The sequence below is a fragment of the Coregonus clupeaformis genome, chromosome 24 (genome assembly GCF_020615455.1).
Source record: "Coregonus clupeaformis isolate EN_2021a chromosome 24, ASM2061545v1, whole genome shotgun sequence".
NCBI lineage: Eukaryota > Metazoa > Chordata > Actinopteri > Salmoniformes > Salmonidae > Coregonus > Coregonus clupeaformis.
The window spans coordinates 37,819,535-37,841,656 of record NC_059215.1 but is presented as its reverse complement, the minus strand read 5'-3'; the positions used below and the strand labels follow the sequence as shown (position 1 = coordinate 37,841,656).

Here is a 22,122-nt window from a genome sequence, read left to right as displayed (position 1 = left end):
GTCTTGAAATTAATCCAAAGGGCTATACTCCCATGATTCACTGCTCTCCATGGGAGAGAGGAAGAGAGGCGAGGTTAGAGGGCTTGACCCTAGAGCATGTTGGTAATCACTAGAGGTGTTATGCCGTTTTTGCTGTGCTATTGTCTTTGGGACCGAGAAGTGGGGGTAATGCAATCTCTAATCAGGTCATTCCCCAGAGCTTAGGGCATTTCTGGTCATAACATGGCTTACATAAACCAGGAAGCATAGGTTATTAATAGATCAGTCAGTTATGGGCTATATATAAAAGTTGGGTGAGTATGAATGTGCCTGGTGATATGAAGTCACTGTCCTCATCCAATTGTCAAATTACAATCAAAATGGACTCTGGAATAATGATTTCCTGAATGACTAAACCAAATGTAACGATATAGGGGAGTCACTGCTGGGTCTGTGTGACAGTATGACTACAGCTCAGTGATATCATTGACTACCTCTGGTTATTTAAGTGTTCCTCCTCCCCAAAGACACAAACCTTCACACCGTGAAACACGGCAGAACAGGTCGTTGAGGGCTTCATTAGCAGTACTTGATATTTCTAATCAAATCGCCAGGGATTTATGTGTGTAAGGTTGTGTGTGTGTGTGTGTCGGACATTTTCCTTGTCTCTTCCTTTCTTCACTCATCACAGAAATACATTAGGGTAAGGGAAGACACTAGGATAGTGCTTTCTTGCCATAAAGTGATATCTCTCTGAATGTAATGCTGGGACACAGGTCTACGGTTTAAAGACACCTCTAATTACCCTCAACACTCTCCCCCCTACAGCACGTTCTTGACCCATCTTTCCTGGCACTAATTGCGTTCCCTTAGTGATTCTACTGTAGTTAGTAGACCAAAGTCATTATATGCATTAAAGATGTAGGATCTTAATTTAAATCACCCTGTTGAAGGAGAACTTTCTTGCAATGCAGGAAATTTGAAACTTGTAGTGTATTTGACATTTAAAAAGGCTTCTGAAGTTCGTTTTACGAAAAATATATCAGCTGCTACAGAAATGTCCATTCATTATAATAATTCACATTTCCTGTTGCTGCAGGATTATTTTCCTGCTGTAGCAAACTGGCTCAAATTAAGATCCTACATCTGTCCAAGTCTCTATCCTGTGGCTTATCACTAGTCTCAATAAGTAAGTGACCCCAAGGCAAAACGTCCACAGTAGCAGTAAACACATTATATCAGCAGCTCTCACCTCGACACACGGTGCCGTTCTCCACCGCCTCGTGCCCAGCCTTGCACATACAGCGCCCGATGGGCACCATCCACTCCCCGTCCCCATTACAGTAGAGCTTGATGGGCACATCCACCTCCTCCCCATTGGGCACACACACGCCCCGCGCCGCCACCAGGGAGGTGCTCTCCGCCCCCGACAGGGTCTCAGGGAACACAGCGCCATTCTCGACGACGCGGGGGCACTTCCTGTAGAAGACGCGCACGGCGATGAGCGACATGCAGCCGCCGTAGTCCTGGAAGGCCAGGTAGAAACCCTGGCGTGACACGGGGCCGAAGCTCCGTACCTCCCTGTTGATTTTCATCACCCGGCCGCCCAGGTCCACCTGGGAGAAGCTCTCGTCTGCAGCGATGGTGTCCACTTTAATCCAGGGGTTCTCCATCCAGGCCGGGGACACCTTATTGGCCGTGTCAGAGTCCGTCTCGTAGTAGTACAGGTTAAACGTCTCTTTACAGGAGCCGGGGACGCTGGGGATGGAGCTGCAGTCGCGCACCGAGAACTTCATCTCCACGTGGATACGCTGGGCGCCGCGCCGGCGGATGTACTTGGTGCGGACCCAGTTGTTCTGGTTGTTGTCGAAGACGTTGCACACCTGGTAGGTGCGGATGGTATTCATATTCTCGTCGTAGCCACTCACCTCCTCCCACTGCCAGGGACAGACAGAGCAAGAGGTCAGTTTAACATCCATGACCAGTGAAAACAAGTAATCAGTCAACAAATTATTTTAATGGGACATTTGATTACTGATCGTAAAAAACCCAAGAACCCATATCATGATTAATGTCAAAATAAACGTGGTAACAATATGATATGGCCTCCCGAGTGGCGCAGTGGTCTAAGGCACTGCATTGCAGTGATAGCTGTGCCACTAGAGATCCTGGTTAGAATCCAGGCTCTGTTGTAGCCGGCCGCGACCAGGAGACCCATAGGGCGGCGCACAATTGGCCCAGGGTAGGGGAGGGAATGGCCGGCAGGGATGTAGCTCAGTTGGTTGTGGGTTCGATTCCCACGGGGGGTATGAAAAAATATATATAATAATAATATTGTATGCACTCACTAACTGTAAGTCGCTCTGGATAAGAGCATCTGCTAAATGACTAAAATGTAAAATGTAAATGTAATGATATGATTAAATAATATAATTGAAATACATATAAATTATCCAATTGGACACTATTGGACAAGATTCAAAGTGACCAAATCCAATTGAATATACTGTCAGGTAACATTTTTATATTTCTGCTTGTATTTTAGACCTTTGTCTATGTAACTTTGTCTGCATGAGACCCCATGTGGAATTACAAACACAGTCCATAGACAATAAATATAAAAGTGGACATTTCCATGTCAGACATTTGTCTTCCTGGGCTGCCTTGTTCTGAGGCCTACACAACGAGCTGACAGTCAGACTATTCAGATGATGTATCACTTGGCTCACGGCTTTCACACTGTTTATCTTCCTGACACCACACACACTTCATGAATTATTGATTTCACTATGACAAGACAATCTTCCTTCAGCAGAGTTAATAAAACAACCTTGCAATTCGTCAGACAGCTCCCACTTTTACATTTTACATGAAAGGCATACGTAAGCTAATTTACCACATTCCACTTTGCTTAGAAGTTTATTTGATGAAATAAATGATTAACTCTAACCACTACATCAGGGGGGTTTCACACATGCTGTTTTGGGGACTTTTGCAACCTATGACCGGATATATTGCTGCCCCTAATTGTATTCCTAACAACAATGGTGTATGAACATGATGGTAAACAAATAAGGGTATTGATTCCTGATTTACTGTTGTTGTTCTAAATTGGCCTTCTCATGTTGCTGCAGCTAGAGATGATACAAAAATGGTTCTGCAAAATGACTAAAAGTTTTTTAAAGGTTTCCAAACTGGTGTGTCATGTAATGAGATGCTTTGTTCTACTGACCCCCAATGCTGGATAGACAGTCCATCCCAGCTCTGCTGTTGCCGTTGTAGAGTCCATGAGCATTTCTACAGAGAAATCAAGAGGAACAAGTTAATGTACTATTAAAAATCACAACTGCAAAACAGGGCAACCCATACAGCATAGTGAAATATTACTGTCATTGTGAAATATTGTGGTGAGAAAATAGTATTAACTGTGTATGACTGAACCATGTCCAAACAAGGATAATAATTAAAAATCTATTTCTCTAGCCACATATGTACATTCATCCTCATCGCTAGAGGGTTGCAACAATGCTGCCTTCCCTCCCCTCTGTTCTTAGCTCTATATTTGGAGTCTATACCTGTACATCTCTCTCATAAGATAAGATAATGACTTAATTATCCCCATGGGGAAATGTTGGTTGTGGCACTGTGCATACATACAAACACATAATCAAACATAGAGAAGGGCATATGCAGACAATAAATACAGGTTCATGAGCGATCAATGATTAATCTGTACACTATATACACTATACACATCAGTACGCTGTCATTTAAAATGTTGCCATGTGGTGTTTCATGATGCAGTCGTGATTTGACACAGTTGATATGTTATTTTTACTGACCACAACACTTTCACCCAGTTCTCCTCTGAATCATTCAGATGTTCATTGGCAAACTTCAGACGGGCCTGTATATGTGCTTTCTTGAGCAGGGGGACCTTGCGGGCACTGCAGGATTTCAGTCCTTCATGGCGTAGTGTGTTACCAATTGTTTTCTTGGTGACTATGGTCCCAGCTGCCTTGAGATCATTGACAAGATCCTCCCGTGTAGTTCTGGGCTGATTCCTCACCGTTCTCATGATCATTGCAACTCCACGAGGTGAGATCTTGCATGGAGCCCCAGGCCGAGAGAGATTTACAGTTATTTTGTGTTTCTTCCATTTGCGAATAATCGTACCAACTGTTGTCACCTTCTCACCAAGCTGCAGGGCGATGGTCTTGTAGCCCATTCCAGCCTTGTGTAGGTCTACAATCTTGTCCCTGACATCCTTGGAGAGCTCTTTGGTCTTGGCCATGGTGGAGAGTTTGGAATCTGATTGATTGATTGCTTCTGTGGACAGGTGTCTTTTATACAGGTAACAAACTGAGATTAGGAGCACTCCCTTTAAGAGTGTGCTCCTAATCTCAGCTCGTTACCTGTATAAAAGACACCTGGGAGCCAGAAATCTTTCTGATTGAGAGGGGGTCAAATACTTATTTCCCTCATTAAAATGCAAATCAATTTATAACATTTTTGACATGCGTTTTTGTGGATTTTTTTGTTGTTATTCTGTCTCTCACTGTTCAAATAAACCTAACATTAAAATTATAGACTGATCATTTCTTTGTCAGTGGGCAAACGTACAAAATCAGCAGGGGATCAAATACTTTTTTCCCCTCACTGTATATACAGTGGGGAGAACAAGTATTTGATACACTGCCGATTTTGCAGGTTTTCCTACTTACAAAGCATGTAGAGGTCTGTCATTTTTATCATAGGTACACTTCAACTGTGAGAGACGGAATCTAAAACAAAAATCCAGAAAATCACATTGTATGATTTTTAAGTAATAATTTGCATTTTATTGCATGACATAAGTATTTGATACATCAGAAAAGCAGAACTTAATATTTGGTACAGAAACCTTTGTTTGCAATTACAGAGATCATACGTTTCCTGTAGGTCTTGACCAGGTTTGCACACACTGCAGCAGGGATTTTGGCCCACTCCTCCATACAGACCTTCTCCAGATCCTTCAGGTTTCGGGGGCTGTCGCTGGGCAATACGGTCTTTCAGCTCCCTCCAAAGATTTTCTATTGGGTTCAGGTCTGGAGACTGGCTAGGCCACTCCAGGACCTTGAGATGCTTCTTACGGAGCCACTCCTTAGTTGCCCTGGCTGTGTGTTTCGGGTCGTTGTCATGCTGGAAGACCCAGCCACGACCCATCTTCAATGCTCTTACTGAGGGAAGGAGGTTGTTGGCCAAGATCTCGCGATACATGGCCCCATCCATCCTCCCCTCAATACGGTGCAGTCGTCCTGTCCCCTTTGCAGAAAAGCATCCCCAAAGAATGATGTTTCCACTTCCATGCTACACAGTTGGGATGGTGTTCTTGGGGTTGTACTCATCCTTCTTCTTCCTCCAAACACAGCGAGTGGAGTTTAGACAAAAAAGCTCTATTTTTGTCTCATCAGACCACATGACCTTCTCCCATTCCTCCTCTGGATCATCCAGATGGTCATTGGCAAACTTCAGACGGGCCTGGATATGCGCTGGCTTGAGCAGGGGGACCTTGCGTGCGCTGCAGGATTTTAATCCATGACGGCGTAGTGTGTTACTAATGGTTTTCTTTGAGACTGTGGTCCCAGCTCTCTTCAGTACAATTTTATCCCTGATGTCCTTACACAGCTCTCTGGTCTTGGCCATTGTGGAGAGGTTGGAGTCTGTTTGATTGAGTGTGTGGACAGGTGTCTTTTATACAGCTAACGAGTTCAAACAGGTGCAGTTAATATAGGTAATGAGTGGAGAACAGGAGGGCTTCTTAAAGAAAAACTAACAGGTCTGTGAGAGCCGGAATTCTTACTGGTTGGTAGGTGATCAAATACTTATGTCATGCAATAAAATGCAAATTAATTACTTAAAAATCATACAATGTGATTTTGTGACCTCTACATGCTTTGTAAGTAGGAAAACCTGCAAAATCGGCAGTGTATCAAATACTTGTTCTCCCCACTGTAAGTATTGTGTTATGACCCGTGCCCCTGATTTGTGTTGTTTCAGTGATGGTGTGAGTGCCGTCACGCAATGGGGGGCACAGTGACCACACTTAATACAGAAGGAACGGTAATGGATGACATCTGCTGTCCCTCTCCCTCTCTCTCTCTCACTCGCCCCCCTCTCTCTCACTCTCTCTCTCCCACTCTGTCTCTCTCACTCTTCCTCATACACATCATCATTAAAACACACAAACAGCATCACCAGTCCATAACCAATCCATAATAACCAAACTTCAGTATCCGGACACACACGCACACAGTGAAGCCCATAATATCTCCTCTCACCACCCCTACCAGAAGGGGAAGGGCAAGTAGGCTGTAAGTTGCCCCACTCTGCCTGTGTAGACTGACACAATCTCAATTATTCACAGGGTCCTATCAGTAAAGTAGAGAGATGGTATGAACAAGTATATGTAAGCCTTATATGCTGGTAGGGAATACAGGAAGGCGGACAGGCCACAACCTACTCATACAGTGGTAAAACATGGGTTGGGCCCTGATTATGTAGACTGAGCACAATTCTGTCTCTAGTACCACCGGCAACCACATAACCCGAGCAGGAAAATCTCCTGCTTTTAAATATTTGCTCCCTAACAATTTTTCCCCAGTCAGGTCACATGGTCAGGAAAAAAACAGCCCCCGATGCTCTCTCTAGCACACATCTGTCTTCAACCCCCCTACTGATAGACAGAGAGGAACGATGGGACAAACTGTTCAGTACATCATGATATCCAGTATCAGAGGAACCTCTGAATCTGGTTTCTCTCCAGATTTTTTCAGTCTAGGGAGTTTTTCCTTGCCATTGTGCTGCTGCTTGGTCTTTGGGATCTAGGCTGGGTTATTGTCGATGTAAGAATGATATATAAATAGAATTTGATTATTGGATTGATGGATTGATTTGTCACACCATTGGTTGCTGAAAGGGCGGAGACCGTAGATGACCCCCCAGCAAACAGGGTACATCCTAAGGACATTAGCCAACGTTCCCTTAAGGTTTCTTTTAGGGTTTCGGCGAGAAGTTATCCCACTGATGTTCTAAGAACGTTCTAGGAACATGAAAACATGACGTTATCCTCTGGACCATAAAAGGATGTTCAGTACAGTAGAAATGGAACGTAAATCACAGAAAATAGATGTTGTGGTGTCAGCTGCAGAGAAGTACTTTGGTGTACGAGATTTTACTGCAGAAGAGTTACAAGGTGTGTTGAACGATAGTGTCCCATCCTCCCAGGCTGTCGGCCTGGTGTAGGATCAGATAGGGCCAAGTAGTGGAATAGTGGTGAGGTTTTAATGGGTGTGGAGTTAGTTGGTAGGGACATTTTTCTTCCATTTTCCCCGTCCTTTTCCCCTTCCCTGTTGTGCTAGTTCCCGGTTTGTTCCGGGGACGTCCCCAGGGACGTTTATAGGACGCTCTCAGGAAGTTGTGTCATGGACATGGTCCTGTGGAGGTTTTGTGTAGTTACCGGTTTGTTCTGGGGACGTCCCCAAGGACAATTTTAGGACGCTTTTAGAATGTACTGTCATGGTTTCCTGGAGGTTTTTGTATTGTTCCTGGCTTGTTCTGGCGACGTCCCTAGAGACGTTTTTAGTACGTTCCCAATAAAATAAAAAAATCTGTCATCGGGACGTCGTGTGATGGTGCCAAGGGAACATTCTCTGGGGGACCTTTGTGTAGTTCCCTGTAAGTTACTAGGACGTCACTGAGGACCATGTCAACACTTTTATAGGACGTTCTCAGGACTTTAATTTTACTAGTCATTAGGTTGTCGTGTGATGGTCCCAAAGGAACTTTCTTTGGGGGACCTTTGTGTAGTTCCCTGTAAGTTACCAGGATGTCATTGAGGACCATGTTATGAAGTTTGTAAGATGTTCTCAAGACATTTGTTTTACCAGTCGTCAGGACTTCACGTGATGGTCCCAGGTGTCCCAAACCAAAGTTTGTATCGTAATGAATTGGTATGGGGGTTTTTGAGGTAAGTGCGATGCTGTTCAGCTAAAATACTGTATAAACTCTAATCAATGACAATATGATTACATTTGACATGATTACTTAGTACTGAATAAGTCTGTAGCATTCTCAAAAGTCCCCTACATAATCATTACATCTCTACACTTAGCAAAAGAGTGCCATCTGCACTGCTATTTTAGTTCATCTCAAATTCATAATATTAATATCAAATTCACTCATCATTGATTTCATTTACTTATCTCGGTAATTTGAGGATTTTCTGTATAGTTGTCTAATGTTGGTGGGGCATATTATTCTGTTTTAATGTTACTCCTGAATTCCTATGATAAATAAAAGTGTATTATTTCTTTTAGCCCTTTTTCATGATATCCAATTAGTAGTCTTGTCCCATCGCTGCAACTCCAGTACGGACTCAGGAGAGGCATGCATCCTCTAAAACACGACCCTGCCAAGCCGCACTGCTCGCTTACCCCAGAAGCCAACCACACCAATGTGTTGGACAAAACACCGTACAACCGAAGTCAACACGCATGCACACAGCCCGCCACAATGGGACAAGGACACCCTGGCCAGCCAACCCCTCCCCTCCCCCAGACAACGATGAGCCAATTGTGCATCGCCACATGGGTCTCCCGGTCACAGCCTGGGATTGAACCCGGGTCTGTAGTGACACCTCTAGCACTGCAATGCACTGCCTTAGACCACTGCGCCTTGAGTGTATGTTTAACCGAGCTGAGATTTATTTTGAAGTGCAAAGTGTAGAAATACAGGTGAAATCAGTCATGGATATGGTGGCGTAGCAGCAAGCTCGGAATGCTGTGAACCAAGATTGTGAGTTCAAATTGTCTCCTGAGTGGCGCATGGTCCGAGTGTAGGGCTGAGTCTGGTTCATCAGTCCCGTGGAGCGGCAATTGCAGGGTAGGGAGAATCCGGCAGGGATTACTCAGTTATAGAGCATGTGTTCCCAGGGTTGTGGGTTCGATTCCCACAGGGGGTATGAAAAAAATTATAATAATGTAAGTCGCTCTGGATAAGAGCGTCTGCTAAATGATGTAAAAATGTAAAAAATCCCAGGTAGGAATGTTGAATAATAATGACAGTATAAATAAACATACACAATGTAATTTAAAAGCACTATGTGGGTGTCCCTAACCAGTGGTGTAAAGTACTACTTAAGTCATATTTTGGTGTATCTGTACTTAACTTTACTATTTATATTTTTGACTACTTTTACTTTTACTCAACTGCATTCCTAAAGAAAATAATGTACTTTTTACTCCATACATTTTCCCTGACATTCAAAAGTACTTGTTACATTTTGAATGCTTAGCAGGACACGAAAATGGTCCAATTCACACACTTATCAAGAGAACATCCCTGGTGGTCAGCCCAACTGCCTCTGATCTGGCGGACTCAATAAACACAAATGTTTTGTTTGTAAATGACACCTCTTTAAGGAATACCTGGGATAGGATAAAGTAATCCTTCTACCCCCCCTTACCCCACCACAAAGAAAGAAAAAATAAATAAATTGTAAAGTGGTTATCCCACTGGCTATAAGATGAATGCACCAATTTCGTCGCTCTGTCGCTCTGGATAAGAGCGTCTGCTAAATGACATAAATGTAAAAATGTAATGTAAATTATGTCTGAGTGTTGGAGCGTGCCCCTGGCTGTCCGTAATTTTTTTTAAATCTATATACAGTACCAGTCAAAACTTTGGACATACTCATTCAAGGGTTTTTCTTTATTTTTTACTATTTTTTACATTGTAGAATAATAGTGAAGACATCAAAACTATGAAAAAAACACATATGGAATCATGTAGTAAACAAAAAAGTGTTAAACAAATCAAAATACATTTTATATTTGAGATTCTTCAAATAGCCACCCTTTGCCTTGATGACAGCTTTGCACACTCTTGGCATTCTCTCAACCAGCTTCACCTGGAATGCTTTTCCAACAGTCTTGAAGGAGTTCCCACATATGCTGAGCACTTGTTGGCTGCTTTTCCTTCACTCTGCAGTCCAACTCATCCCAAACCACCTCAATTGGGTTGAGGTCGGGGGATTGTGGAGGCCAGGTCATCTGATGCAGCACTCCATCACTCTCCTTCTTGGTCAAATAGCCCTTACACAGCCTGGAGGTGTGTTGTGTCATTGTCCTGTTGAAAAACAAATTATAGTCTCACTAAACGCAAACCAGATGGGATGGCGTATCGCTGCAGAATGTTGTGGTAGCCATGCTGGTTAAGTGTGCCTTGAATTCTAAATAAATCACAGACAGCAAAGCACCCCCACACCATCACACCTCCTCCTCCATAACTCACGGTGGGAACCACACATGCCGAGATCATCCATTCACCTACTCTGAGTCTCACAAAGACACGGCGGTTGGAACCAAAAATCTCAAATCTGGACTTATCAGACCAAAGGACAGATTTCACCGGTCTAATGTCCATTGCTCATGTTTCTTGGCCCATGCTAGTCTCTTCTTCTTATTGGTGTCCTTCAGTAGTGGTTTCTTTGCAGCAATTCGACCATGAAGGCCTGATTCACATGGTCTCCTCTGAACAGTTGATGTTTCTGTTACTTGAACTCTGTGAAGCATTTATTTGTGCTGCAATTTCTGAGGCTGGTAACTCTAATGAACTTATCCTCTGCAGCAGACGTAACTCTGGGTCTTCCTTTCCTGTGGCGGTCCTCATGAGAGCCAGTTTCATCATAGCGCTTGATGGTTTTTGCGACTGCACTTGAAGAAACTTTCCGTATTGACTGACCTTCATGTCTTAAAGTAATGATGGCCTGTCATTTATCTTTGCTTATTTGAGCTGTTCTTGCCATAATATGGACTTGGCCTTTTACCAAATAGGGCTATCTTCTGTATACCACCCCTACCTTGTCACAACACAACTGATTGGCTGAAACGCATTAAGAAGGAAAGAAATTCCACAAATTAACTTTTAAGAAGGCACACATGTTAATTGAAATGCATTCCAGGGGACTACCTCATGAAGCTGGTTGAGAGAATGCCAAGAGTGTGCAAAGCTGTCATCAAGGCAAAGGGTAGCTACTTTGAAGAATCTCAAATATAACATATATTTTGATTTGTTTAACACTTTTGTGGTTACTACATGATTCCATATGTGTTATTTCATAGTTTTGATGTCTTCACTATTATTCTACAATGTAGAAAATAGTAAAAATAAAGAAAAACCCTTGAATGAGTCGGCGTGTACAAACTTTTGACTGGTACTGTATATATTTATTATTATTTTTGGACAAAAAACAAGATAATTGTGCCGTCTGGTTTGCTTAATATAAAGAATGTGAAATGATTTATACTTTTACTTTTGATACTTAAGCATATTTTAGCAATTACATTTACTTTTGATACTTAAGTATATTTAAAACCAAATACTTTTATTCAAGTAGTATTTTACTGGGTGACTTTCTCTTTTACTTCAGTAATCTCTATTAACGTATCTTTACTTTTACTCAAGTATGACAACTGGGTACTTTTTCCACCAGTGTCCCTAACATTGCCAACAAACAAAGAGCTGTGATTGGATCAGTGGTCACCAATCAGGGCCTTAATGGGCTTGGCAAGAGTGACAGTGGGTGATGTGTCATGAAACGTGGGTGTGTGCACCCTGGGTATAACTTTTCTTTGCGACCATCAGGTGACGTCCCTGGAACAAGCCGGGAACTAGACAAACACCTCCAGAGGACCATGACAGAACGTTTCTAAGAGCGTCCTATAATCGTCCTTGGGGACGTCCCCGGGACAAACCGGGTACTAGCCAAAACCATCCAGAGGACCATGACAAAACGTTCTAAGAACGTCCTATAAACATCCTTGGGGGTGTTCCCAGAACAAACCGGGAAATAGACAACAAACTTCACACGTTCAGTACCAGTCAAAAGTTTGGACATGCCTACTCATTCAAGGGTTTTTCTATATTTTTAATATTTTCTACATTGTAGAATAATAGTGAAGACATCAAAACTATGAAATAACACATATGGAATCATGTAGTAACCAAAAAAGTGTTCAACAAATCAAAATATATTTTATATTTGAGATTCTTCAAATAGCCACCCTTTGCCTTGATGACAGCTTTGCACACTCTTGGCATTCTCTCAACCAGCTTCATGAGGTAGTCCCCTGGAATGCATTTCAATTAACATGTGTGCCTTCTTAAAAGTTAATTTGTGGAATTTCTTTCCTTCTTAATGCGTTTGAGCCAATGTCACGAACGTTGAGAGACGGGTCAGACCAAGGTGCAGCGTGGTATGCGAACATGTTTATTAAACAGGATAAACACTAGACAAAATAACAAACTCAACGAAACCATGAAGTCCTATGGGCTATACACGAAACAAGCCTAACAGGAACACAAACAAGATCCCACAACTAAGGTAGGCAAACAGGCTACTAAAGTATGATCCCCAATCAGAGACAACGAGCGACAGCTGCCTCTGATTGGGAGTCACACCCGGCCAAACCTAGGAATAGACATCTAGATCCTAAACATAGAAATACTAACATAGATCCTCACGCCCTGACCAAACCAACTAAAGACAACCGGCCTCTCAAGGCCAGGGCGTGACAGTACCCCCCCAAAGGTGCGTGCATCCGGCCGCACCAACCTGACTCATTAGGGGAGGGTCCAGGTGGGCATTCAGCTTCGGAGGCGGATCCAGCTCTGGGCGTGACGACCTCTCCCTCTCTGCCTCCCCGTTGCGCCCCTGGTCTGGACCTCGGCGCGATGCTTCCCCTCTCCTTCCTCCCACGATGCACCAAGCCCTGTCTGGACCCTGGTGTGGGAGACCCCGAACCTGGAGAGGGGCGGACGTCTGGGCCTGGATCGGCAATTCTCCCGCGATACACCAAGCCCTGTCTGGACCCTGGTGTGGGAGACCCCGAACCTGGAGAGGGGCTGACGTCTGGGCCTGGATCGGCAATCCCCCCACGATGCACCAAGCCCTGTCTGGACCCTGGTGTGGGAGGCCCCGACCCTGGAGAGGGGCTGACTTCTGGCTCCGAAGTGGAGCAGCTGACCGGAGCTGGACTGGGCACCGGTGGAGCGGACTGCTCTGGCTCCGGAGTGGAGCTGCTGACCGGAGCTGGACTGGGCACTGGTGGAACGGGCACGGGCCGTGTCAGACTGGGAACATGCACCACTGGTCTGGTGCGAGGAGCAGGAACGGGCTGGGCCGGACTGGAGACACGCACCACTGGGCTGGTGCGGGGAGCAGGTACGGGTCATACTGGGCTGGCGACACGCACCACTGGTTTGGTGCGAGGAGCAGGGACGGGCCGTACTGGACTGGGAACACGCACCACTGGCTTGGTGCGGGGAGCAGGTATGGGGCATACCGGGCAGGCGACACACACCACTGGTTTGGTGCGAGGAGCAGGGAAGGGCCGTACTGGACTGGGAACACGCACCCCTGGCTTGGTGCGGGGAGCAGGTACAGGGCGTACCGGGCTGGCGACACGCACCACTGGTTTGGTGCGAGGAGCAGGCACGGGCCGTACCAGACTGGGAACACGCACCACTAGCTTGGTGCGAGACGCAGGCACGAGGTGACTGGGAACTGTTGTTAGAGATCTCCGACTGTACCAGTCTTTTACTCTCCGCGCCCAGTCCTCCTCCAGTGAGGACTCCTCCTTGAGCCCCCACGAGTGCAGTGGTCGGGGCTCTTCTCTATCGATACCCGACCACCCTTTTAGCCCCCCCCCCGAACATTTTCTTGGGGCTGTCTCTCGGGCTTCCTCCTCGGCCGGCGCCTTCTGTGTTGCTGTTGCTCCTCTCTAACCCGGGCCTCCTCTGTCTGTTCCCAAGGACGGCGATCCATCCCAGCCTGGATCTCCTCCCATGTCCAAGATCCCTTACCGTCCAGGATCTCCTCCCATGTCCAGGATGTCTGCTCCTGGGCACGCTGCTTGGTCCATTGTTGGTGGGATCTTCTGTCAGCGTGGTATGTGAACATGTTTATTAAACAGGATAAACACTAGACAAAATAACAAACTCAACGAAACCGTGAAGTCCTATGGGCTATACACGAAACAAGCCTAACAGGAACACAAACAAGATCCCACAACTAAGGTAGGCAAACAGGCTACTAAAGTATGATCCCCAATCAGAGACAACGAGCGACAGCTGCCTCTGATTGGGAATCACACCCGGCCAAACCTAGGAATACACATCTAGATCCTAAACATAGAAATACTAACATAGATCCTCACGCCCTGACCAAACCAACTAAAGAAAACCGGCCTCTCAAGGCCAGGGCGTGACAGCCAACCAGTTGTGTTGTGACAATAGCCCTATTTGGTAAAAGACCAAGTCCATTTTATGGCAAGAACAGCTCAAATAAGCAAAGAGAAACGAAAGTTCATCATTACTTTCAGACATGAAGGTCAGTCAATACGGAACATTTCAAAAACGTTGAAAGTTTCTTCAAGTGCAGTCGCAAAAACCATCAAGCTCTATAATGAAACTGGCTCTCATGAGGATCGCGACAAAAATGCAAGACCCAGAGTTAACTCTGCTGCAGAGGATAAGTTCATTAGAGTTACCAGCCTCAGAAATTGCAGCCCAAGTAAATGCTTCACAGAGTTCAAGTAACAGACACATCTCAACATCAACTGTTCAGAGGGGGCTGTGTGAATCAGGCCTTCATGGTCGAATTGCTGCAAAGAAACCACTACTAAAGGACACCAAAAAGAAGAAGAGACCTGCTTGGGCCAAGAAACACGAGCAATGGACATTAGACCGGTGGAAATGTGTCCTTTGGTCTGGAGTCCAAATTAGAGATTTTTGGTTCCAACCGGCGTGTCTTTGTGAGACGCGGTGTGGGTGAACGGATGATCTCCACATGTGTATTTCCCACTATAAAGCGTGGAGAAGGACGTGTTATGGTGTGAGGGTGCTTTGCTGGTGACACTGTCTGTGATTTATTTAGAATTCAAGGCACACTTAACCAGCATGGCTACCACAGCATTCTACCACAGCATTATACGCCATCCCATCTGGTTTGGGCATAGTGGGACTATAATTTGTTTTTCAACAGGACAATGACACAACACACCTCCAGGCTGTGTAAGGGATATTTTGAGAACTGTTTCAAGACTGTTGGAAAAGCATTCCATGTGAAGCTGGTTGAGAGAATGCCAAGAGTGTGCAAAGCTGTCATCAAGGCAAAGGGTGGCTATTTGAAGGTTCCAAATATAAAATATACTTTGATTTGTTTAACAATTTAGAAGATAGAAGGATTACTTTATTTATTCCATATGCGTTATTTCATAGTTTTGATGTCTTCACTATTATTCTACAATGTAAAAATAGCAAAAATAAAGAAAAATCATTGAATAAGTAGGTGTGTCCAAACTTTTGACTGGTAGTGTACATGACACACCGTCCTGAGAACGTCCTAAAATCGTCCTTGAGGACATCCCCGGAACAAACCAGCAACTAGACAAAACCTCCACAGGACCATGACACAACGTCTTGACAACTTTTCATGACCAGCCGGGGACGTCCTAACGACTCATTTCTGGTGGCAGGGCTGGTTTCTTAGAGACGGATCACTACATTTTACTATATACTACATTACATATAATGATCATTGATCTGAGATTTTTCTAACATTGTTTTAACATTGTTCTTACTTAGACATTACGTGTGAATCAATATGTACCCTACTGTACTAGCCTATTTGATTACAGTGAAAGCACAGAGGCAGAGTGAGGTGCAAACAGATAGACAAACCTTCTGGCTGCCAAGCAAAGCCAGCTCAGAGTGCTCGGTCATGACATTTAACAACAAGCCAGCTAGCTAACTGCATCGTAATGCCCACAATAACAAAAGTGTGATGCCAGCAGGTCCTGAGCACTTGTTGAACTACAGTACGCATCATTAACTATGCTATTCAATATGTAACTACCATGTAAATACTCTGGGACCAACATTGTTCTCCAAAAGAATGCATCTCTCAACAGTTGAGAACTAACATATTGATGTTAAATTATTAGATCTACTTCTAAAAAGCAGAAATGACCAGAAAGTCTTTATAACCAGCATTGGCACAAAACATTCCTTACTGGAAGTTAAAATGACAGCAACATGTCAGCAAACATCTGGAAAAATGACCAAGGATCTCTGTTCTACAGCTGCACCATCGAGAGCATCCTGACTGGTTCCATCACTGCCTAGTATGGCAACTGCTCAGCCTCCGACCGCAAGGCACTACAGAGGGTAGTGCGTACGGCCCAGTACATCACTGGGGCCAAGCTTCCTGCCATCCAGGACCTCTATACCAGGCGGTGTCAGAGGAAGGCCTTAAAAATGGTCAAAGACTCCAGCCACCCTAGTCATAGACTGTTCTCTCTGCTACCGCACGGCAAGCGGTACCGGAGCGCCAAGTCTAGGTCCAAAAGCCTTCTTAACAGCTTCTAACCCCAAGCCATAAGACTCCTGAACAGCTAATAAAATGGCTAACCGGACTATTTGCATTGTCACCCCCCCCCCCCCCCTCTTTTACGCTGCTGCTACTCTCAGTTTATTATCTATGCATAGTCACTTTAACTCTACCTACATATACATATTACCTCAATTACCACACATTGACTCTGTACAGGTACCCCCTGTATATAGCCTCGCTACTGTTATTTTACTGCTGCTTTTCTACTTATCTTGATTTATTAAACTAGATCAATGTGAACCAGGATCTAGTGTCCATTACTATGTGTCTGTGTCATTTACATTCCCACAAATATTCAATTTAATTCAAGTCAATTGCAGGTCACCTCTGAAAGAATCCCTAAATACTTAGGGGAGTCTGAGCCATATACAATCTCTAGGGAAGTATGCTATAATGAGCCAATTACAGAACCATAATGGCCGATGATTCCAGTTTCATGTAAGCCACCTGTCGTAGAGAGGCAGTGGAATAACCATAGTGGAATAACCACATGATTCATCCCCATTATCAACTGACCAGAGAGGCTAAATGACATACTGTATATGGCATTACAACAGTAGGCATTTTATAGTCAAGTTCAGACAAAACGATAGGTCTCCAAATCAGCTCTGAACACTGGGAACCACTGTTGCTTCCAATTGGGCCATTTTCCGGGTGATCAGTTCCTGTTAGTATCAGTGTGGATTAATGAGTAGCTGTGAGGGAGGGCGAGCCAGGTGTTGGTGCTGCCGCTAAACGGAAATAACGAGGCCGGGGGCAGTGACCCGCTAAGAATTCCCATGGACTGAGCCTAGAGGGATTGGGAGGGGAGCGAGAGTCTGAGTGGAAAGGATGAAGAAGGGGAAGGACGGGTCTATGTGGATACTAGCTACAGCTCTCCAAGTCATACAGTAGGCTCAAACTAACACACAACAAGGCTCAAAGTGCAAGGCATGCACAATCGGATGTACTGTAGCTGCAACAGGGGACAAAGGGAATGGGGGTGACATTAGTTACTGCATGATGCCCTCCTTTCGTGACTAGACATGTCTTCAAAGCACTTCAGTTCCTGCTTGAGCCCAACCGAGTGTGCACAGTATGTCGCAGAGATCTTGTCACACACGACACATGGAAGGCTATATTAAAGCTGAGTATTATAAATACTGTAAGAGATAAAGAGGTTGTCTAGAAAATGTAATTTAGGAAATAACAGAGCTCTACCAGGCGGTTGAGAGTGTCATGCCAACAATGCCATATTAGAATGGCAATTTGCATAGCATTTTTACTCATCTCAACAATATTACAAAAATGACTTTAGGTCGGCTTCAATTGCTTTCATTGGTAGGTAAGCATTGTTAAATGAGGACTGATGTCAAATTTTGACAAATTATGGTAATCCCACATGAATATTCAATTACATTGAAATGAATCTGTTTTCAGGTTTGGTTTAGTTTAATTTATTAGGATCCCCATTAGCTACTGCATATGCAGCAGCTACTCTTCCTGGGGTCCACATAAAACATACAAATACATGACAAAGTACAGAACAGTAATAGACAAGAACAACATAAGATATTACAATACATTCAAAATAAAAAATAAAAATAAAAGTTATGTATAGGAAAGACACCAAGAGACAACAAAAATACTATTTACACACTATTCATATATACATATTCTTATTCTTACATAGAAAGAGGAGAGGCACTGTCACACCCTGGCTCTGGGACTCTATTTGTTGAGCCAGGGTGTGTTTATTCTATGTGTTATATGTCTATGTTGGGGGTTCTAGTTTGTCTGTTTCTATGTTTGCCTGAGTGACTCCCAATCAGAGGCAACAAGTGTCAGCTGTTTGGCTGGTTGTCTCTGATTGGGAGCCATATTTAACTGTCTGTGTTTCACTTTGTGTTTGTGGGTTTTTGTTCCTTGTCGGTCTTTGTCACCGTGGACTTCACGAGTCGTTTATTGTTTTGTTTTGTGCTTTAATATAATAAAGTATCATGTTCGCTCAACACGCTGCGCATTGGTCTACTTCTCTTCAAGACGATCGTGACAGGCACTGTGATACAATATGTTTTTTTAAATCTGTTTTTTAAAGCTAAACTGGCATTTTGCCTGAGTAACCTCTGGTGGCAGAGCATTCCACGATGACATGGCTCTATACATAACTGAGCGATTTATTAAATCTGTTTTTGGTTTGAGTACCATGAAGAAACCCACAGTGGAGTGTATGCAGATAGATTATACATGTGGTTAGGCATTTCCAACACACAAATGTTTCTTAAAAAGACAAGAAGAGGAGTAGTCAATTTCTCCTCAACCCTCAACCATGAAAGACTATTACGCATGTTGGTGGTGTACATGTACATTGCAATGTCCCTGAAAATGGTTTTCTTACATTTCAAATTATTCCAGGATCTTCCACCATGTTTCCCACATCTTCAGACTATATTTCAAGATAATATATGACCGAGTGCAGTTTTTTATTACTATTAAAGTCATTATTTTATAGGTGACCTTAAGTCTGATTATTGATTAATTGACGCCATGGGTCATGAAATGTGGTTTAACCAATTTCTGTTGCCTAATAATTAAATCATATCTTTCACCAAAATAAGTATTTTTAATATTATAATATTTTTACCCTATTCTTAGTCCACCATACTTTTTACTGATATATCAACCGCCTGGTTGAGCACATTGTTACAAAATTCTAGCTTTTTAGCCTTTTTACATTTTAACTATTTATTTTCATATTCCTACTCATCTCTACTAACAGGAATGGTGCAATATTAATTCCTCACTAACTGAATTCCTGCCTTTTATCCCATATCTTCGGTGACTGATTTTGAGTTTTCTTACAGCCCTCTGAGTGGGCAAAGTTAGAGTGCCACAACACTGAACTGCAGCAACCAAAAAGTATACAAATTATGTTAATTGTTGCAGGAGGGCTGGGGAAGTTGACCAATCAAGTTCAAGTGAAGATTTTTTTCATACCCACTTCTAAATCCATTGTCAAAACATGCTCTACCGGCCGGTTGAGAATATGGTTAAAGGGATAGACAAATCCCCCATTATCTACCAACCCATAAGTATTCTTAAACCAGAATTAACCATGTGAGAGGCAGAGGGGAATAAAGTTGTAGTGGTCTCTCTCCCTCTCTCTGGCTCCATGTTGCCCTCCCCACCCCCTGACTCCATCTGTCCCTGCATTCCTGCAATATAGAGCTCTCTCTTTTCTTCTCTCGCTCTCTTTCTCTCCATATTTCAATGAAAAGTAGGGCAACGAGGAGGAGAGAGTAGGGCAATTTAGTCCAGCACATATAATCCTCGCAGGCTGCGCCACGCTCTGTACGCCACACTGGATTAAACCCAAGGGACACATCGCTGGGCTTCACTCAATGGGTTTTATGTCAATGTGCCTCCCGCCGCACTGCAATTCTCAGTCCCACATTTCTTATTTATCAATTTTATGGCCCTGCTTCTTCTGCTGCTTTTATATTAGCACTGCAAGGGAACATCCCAGGGTTGTGGCATTTTCCACTAAAGCACACACAGAGACCAGCCTGCATTGCAGAATGCAGAGAGAGGTGGCACATTTGGACTAAATGGTTCAAATCATCTTAGCTCATGCATGTTCTGCCAAGGCTATAAATCGAAGCAAAGTGCAATATCTATTTGCTCAGGTTGATAACAACAACACATTATTAATCCTGATGATGCTCATTCAATATCTTGGTGCATCCTGAAAGATTATGATGGTAAGAAATTGTGAAACTGTGCAATTGACAAGTTTGCGAGATTTTTACAGGCCGAAGAATGGGGTCTCTAATATCTAAATAAATGAATGACCTCTAAGCATGTGATATTGCATTATTCGGAGTAGACATTCTCAAGACCACAGCCTGTGAATTTATACTGGCAGGTACTCAGCTAAGAATAAAAACAGTTTTACGCAATTTGACATCTTTAAAATCATTGTCTGTTTTCCCAAATGCAACAATGGGAAATGTCATGGATAAAACTTCCTGAATAATTCATGGCGGGTTAATTATTTCACAGCATAGCTTTGAGCAGACATGAAATGCTCCAGTTGAAAAGCCTTCACCACCTGCCTGCCTGCCCAAGTGGCCATACTCTCAAAGGAATACAGTAGGCTACCGTTCCACTGTGTCAAGACCTAGACACATTTCTTCAATTGTCTCTGGTTTTGGCATTTGTGTGAAAAAGCACATTGGACACGTCCATTGCCCCATATCAAGCCATGCCAGGAAAAGAGTTCTGCGCATATGTAGCAGATGTGGGAATGCTTACATTGAAGTGAATATTGGAAAACAAAAGTAATTTTATCCCAAATAAAATGAGCATTTTATCAATGTGGTAATTCTGGACCCATGTTGGACTCCAATTCCTTTGGAAAATAAAGTTGATTTTGTTGACCTATCCCCTAAGAACCAGGTGCACTCAACAGGTAACAACCAGGCACTTCTCACAAAAACTGCCATTTTTGTTTGTGTGTATGTAACAGCTGTCCAGCGAAGACAAGAAGACTGATCTCGGCACCATTGTAACAGCTGTGATTGTACTTCGTAACTCTCTTGCATTGTGTTTTTAAAGAAAGGACTGTCCAGCCAGTGAGAATCCGTGTACGGTGCAGCGAGCCCAGTTGATTTGTAGTTTATTCTGATGATAGATTTGTGATTCGTCTGTTAGCATGGAAATAACTGAATTAGCAGGGGCTAATGCGACCATTACAATTAGAGCATGCTAGCTAACTCACTCTTACAGCAATAACATACAAAAGCAAATCCCAGGATGCCCCCAATATCTAGCAGGTACCGTACACATATATATAAATCAGGACATGTACATAGTGAACTCGTAAACATTGTAAATATGAAAACAGAATACAGTATTTCAGAACGTGACCTAACGCTTGCATGTCAATATCAGACTGGGAAGAGTTGATGTTCGCGATCTCCCCCTATCTGCAAGCATGACCAATGGCATAAAACCTTAGTGACATGTAAATTCAACCAACCAATAGGAATCGATAAACATCAAATACATATTTCTGCAGTGTCAAGTCGAAACATAACCAACCCTGTTACACGTACTCCAGCCCTCAAAGGACATCCAACAAAACATTTCTCCCGGCTCCCTTATCCCACTTTTGCTGAACAAGTTAAATGTTTATGAAATAACTCCTACATAATGAATGAACCCAAGCCATCCCAAAGTTTGCAAACAAAACAAGCATGACGTAAAAGTTATGTAAGTATCCAGGCGGCAAAAAGAGACTGGAATTGAATGCAGCACATAGCTTATCTGCGTTTTTTCAAGTCCTTTCAGTTTTTGGTATGTGGAGGCAATATACCGTAACAAAACAAAATAAGTTGAGAAATTATGTGGGTTTTTTCAAATGAGGCTAAAGTACTGTATATCCATTTTCATTCCATGGACAGACAGATGCTGCATCCACTAATGTATTAGGATTGTCCCAGTAAATTACCTTCTTTCGTATGCTACTGCTCATGGAAGCAGCATTGAATATTTTCTATGGGGGAATTGGGACCCACTAATGGGGGAATTGGGACCCAATCAATTGGGACCCATTGATTTTCTAGTGCTCCAGTTCTGTCACTCTCTCTGTACTGTGAGTTGGTTTA

The 22,122-nt window shown here is 43.5% G+C and overlaps 1 protein-coding gene across 2 annotated transcripts in view; it reads right to left on the bottom strand.

The window, feature by feature from the left end:
* The window catches only part of LOC121538193 (ephrin type-B receptor 2-like), a 61,741-nt gene that overhangs the window by 26,297 nt on the left and 13,322 nt on the right, over positions 1–22,122 (bottom strand). For both annotated transcript variants that reach the window (XM_045207181.1, XM_045207182.1), the window contains exons 2-3: positions 3,212–3,276; positions 1,232–1,916 (exon numbers count right to left, since the gene is read on the bottom strand). In XM_045207181.1, the coding sequence (XP_045063116.1) occupies positions 1,232–1,916; positions 3,212–3,276 (750 nt within the window). The remainder of the gene's footprint in view (positions 1–1,231; positions 1,917–3,211; positions 3,277–22,122) is intronic.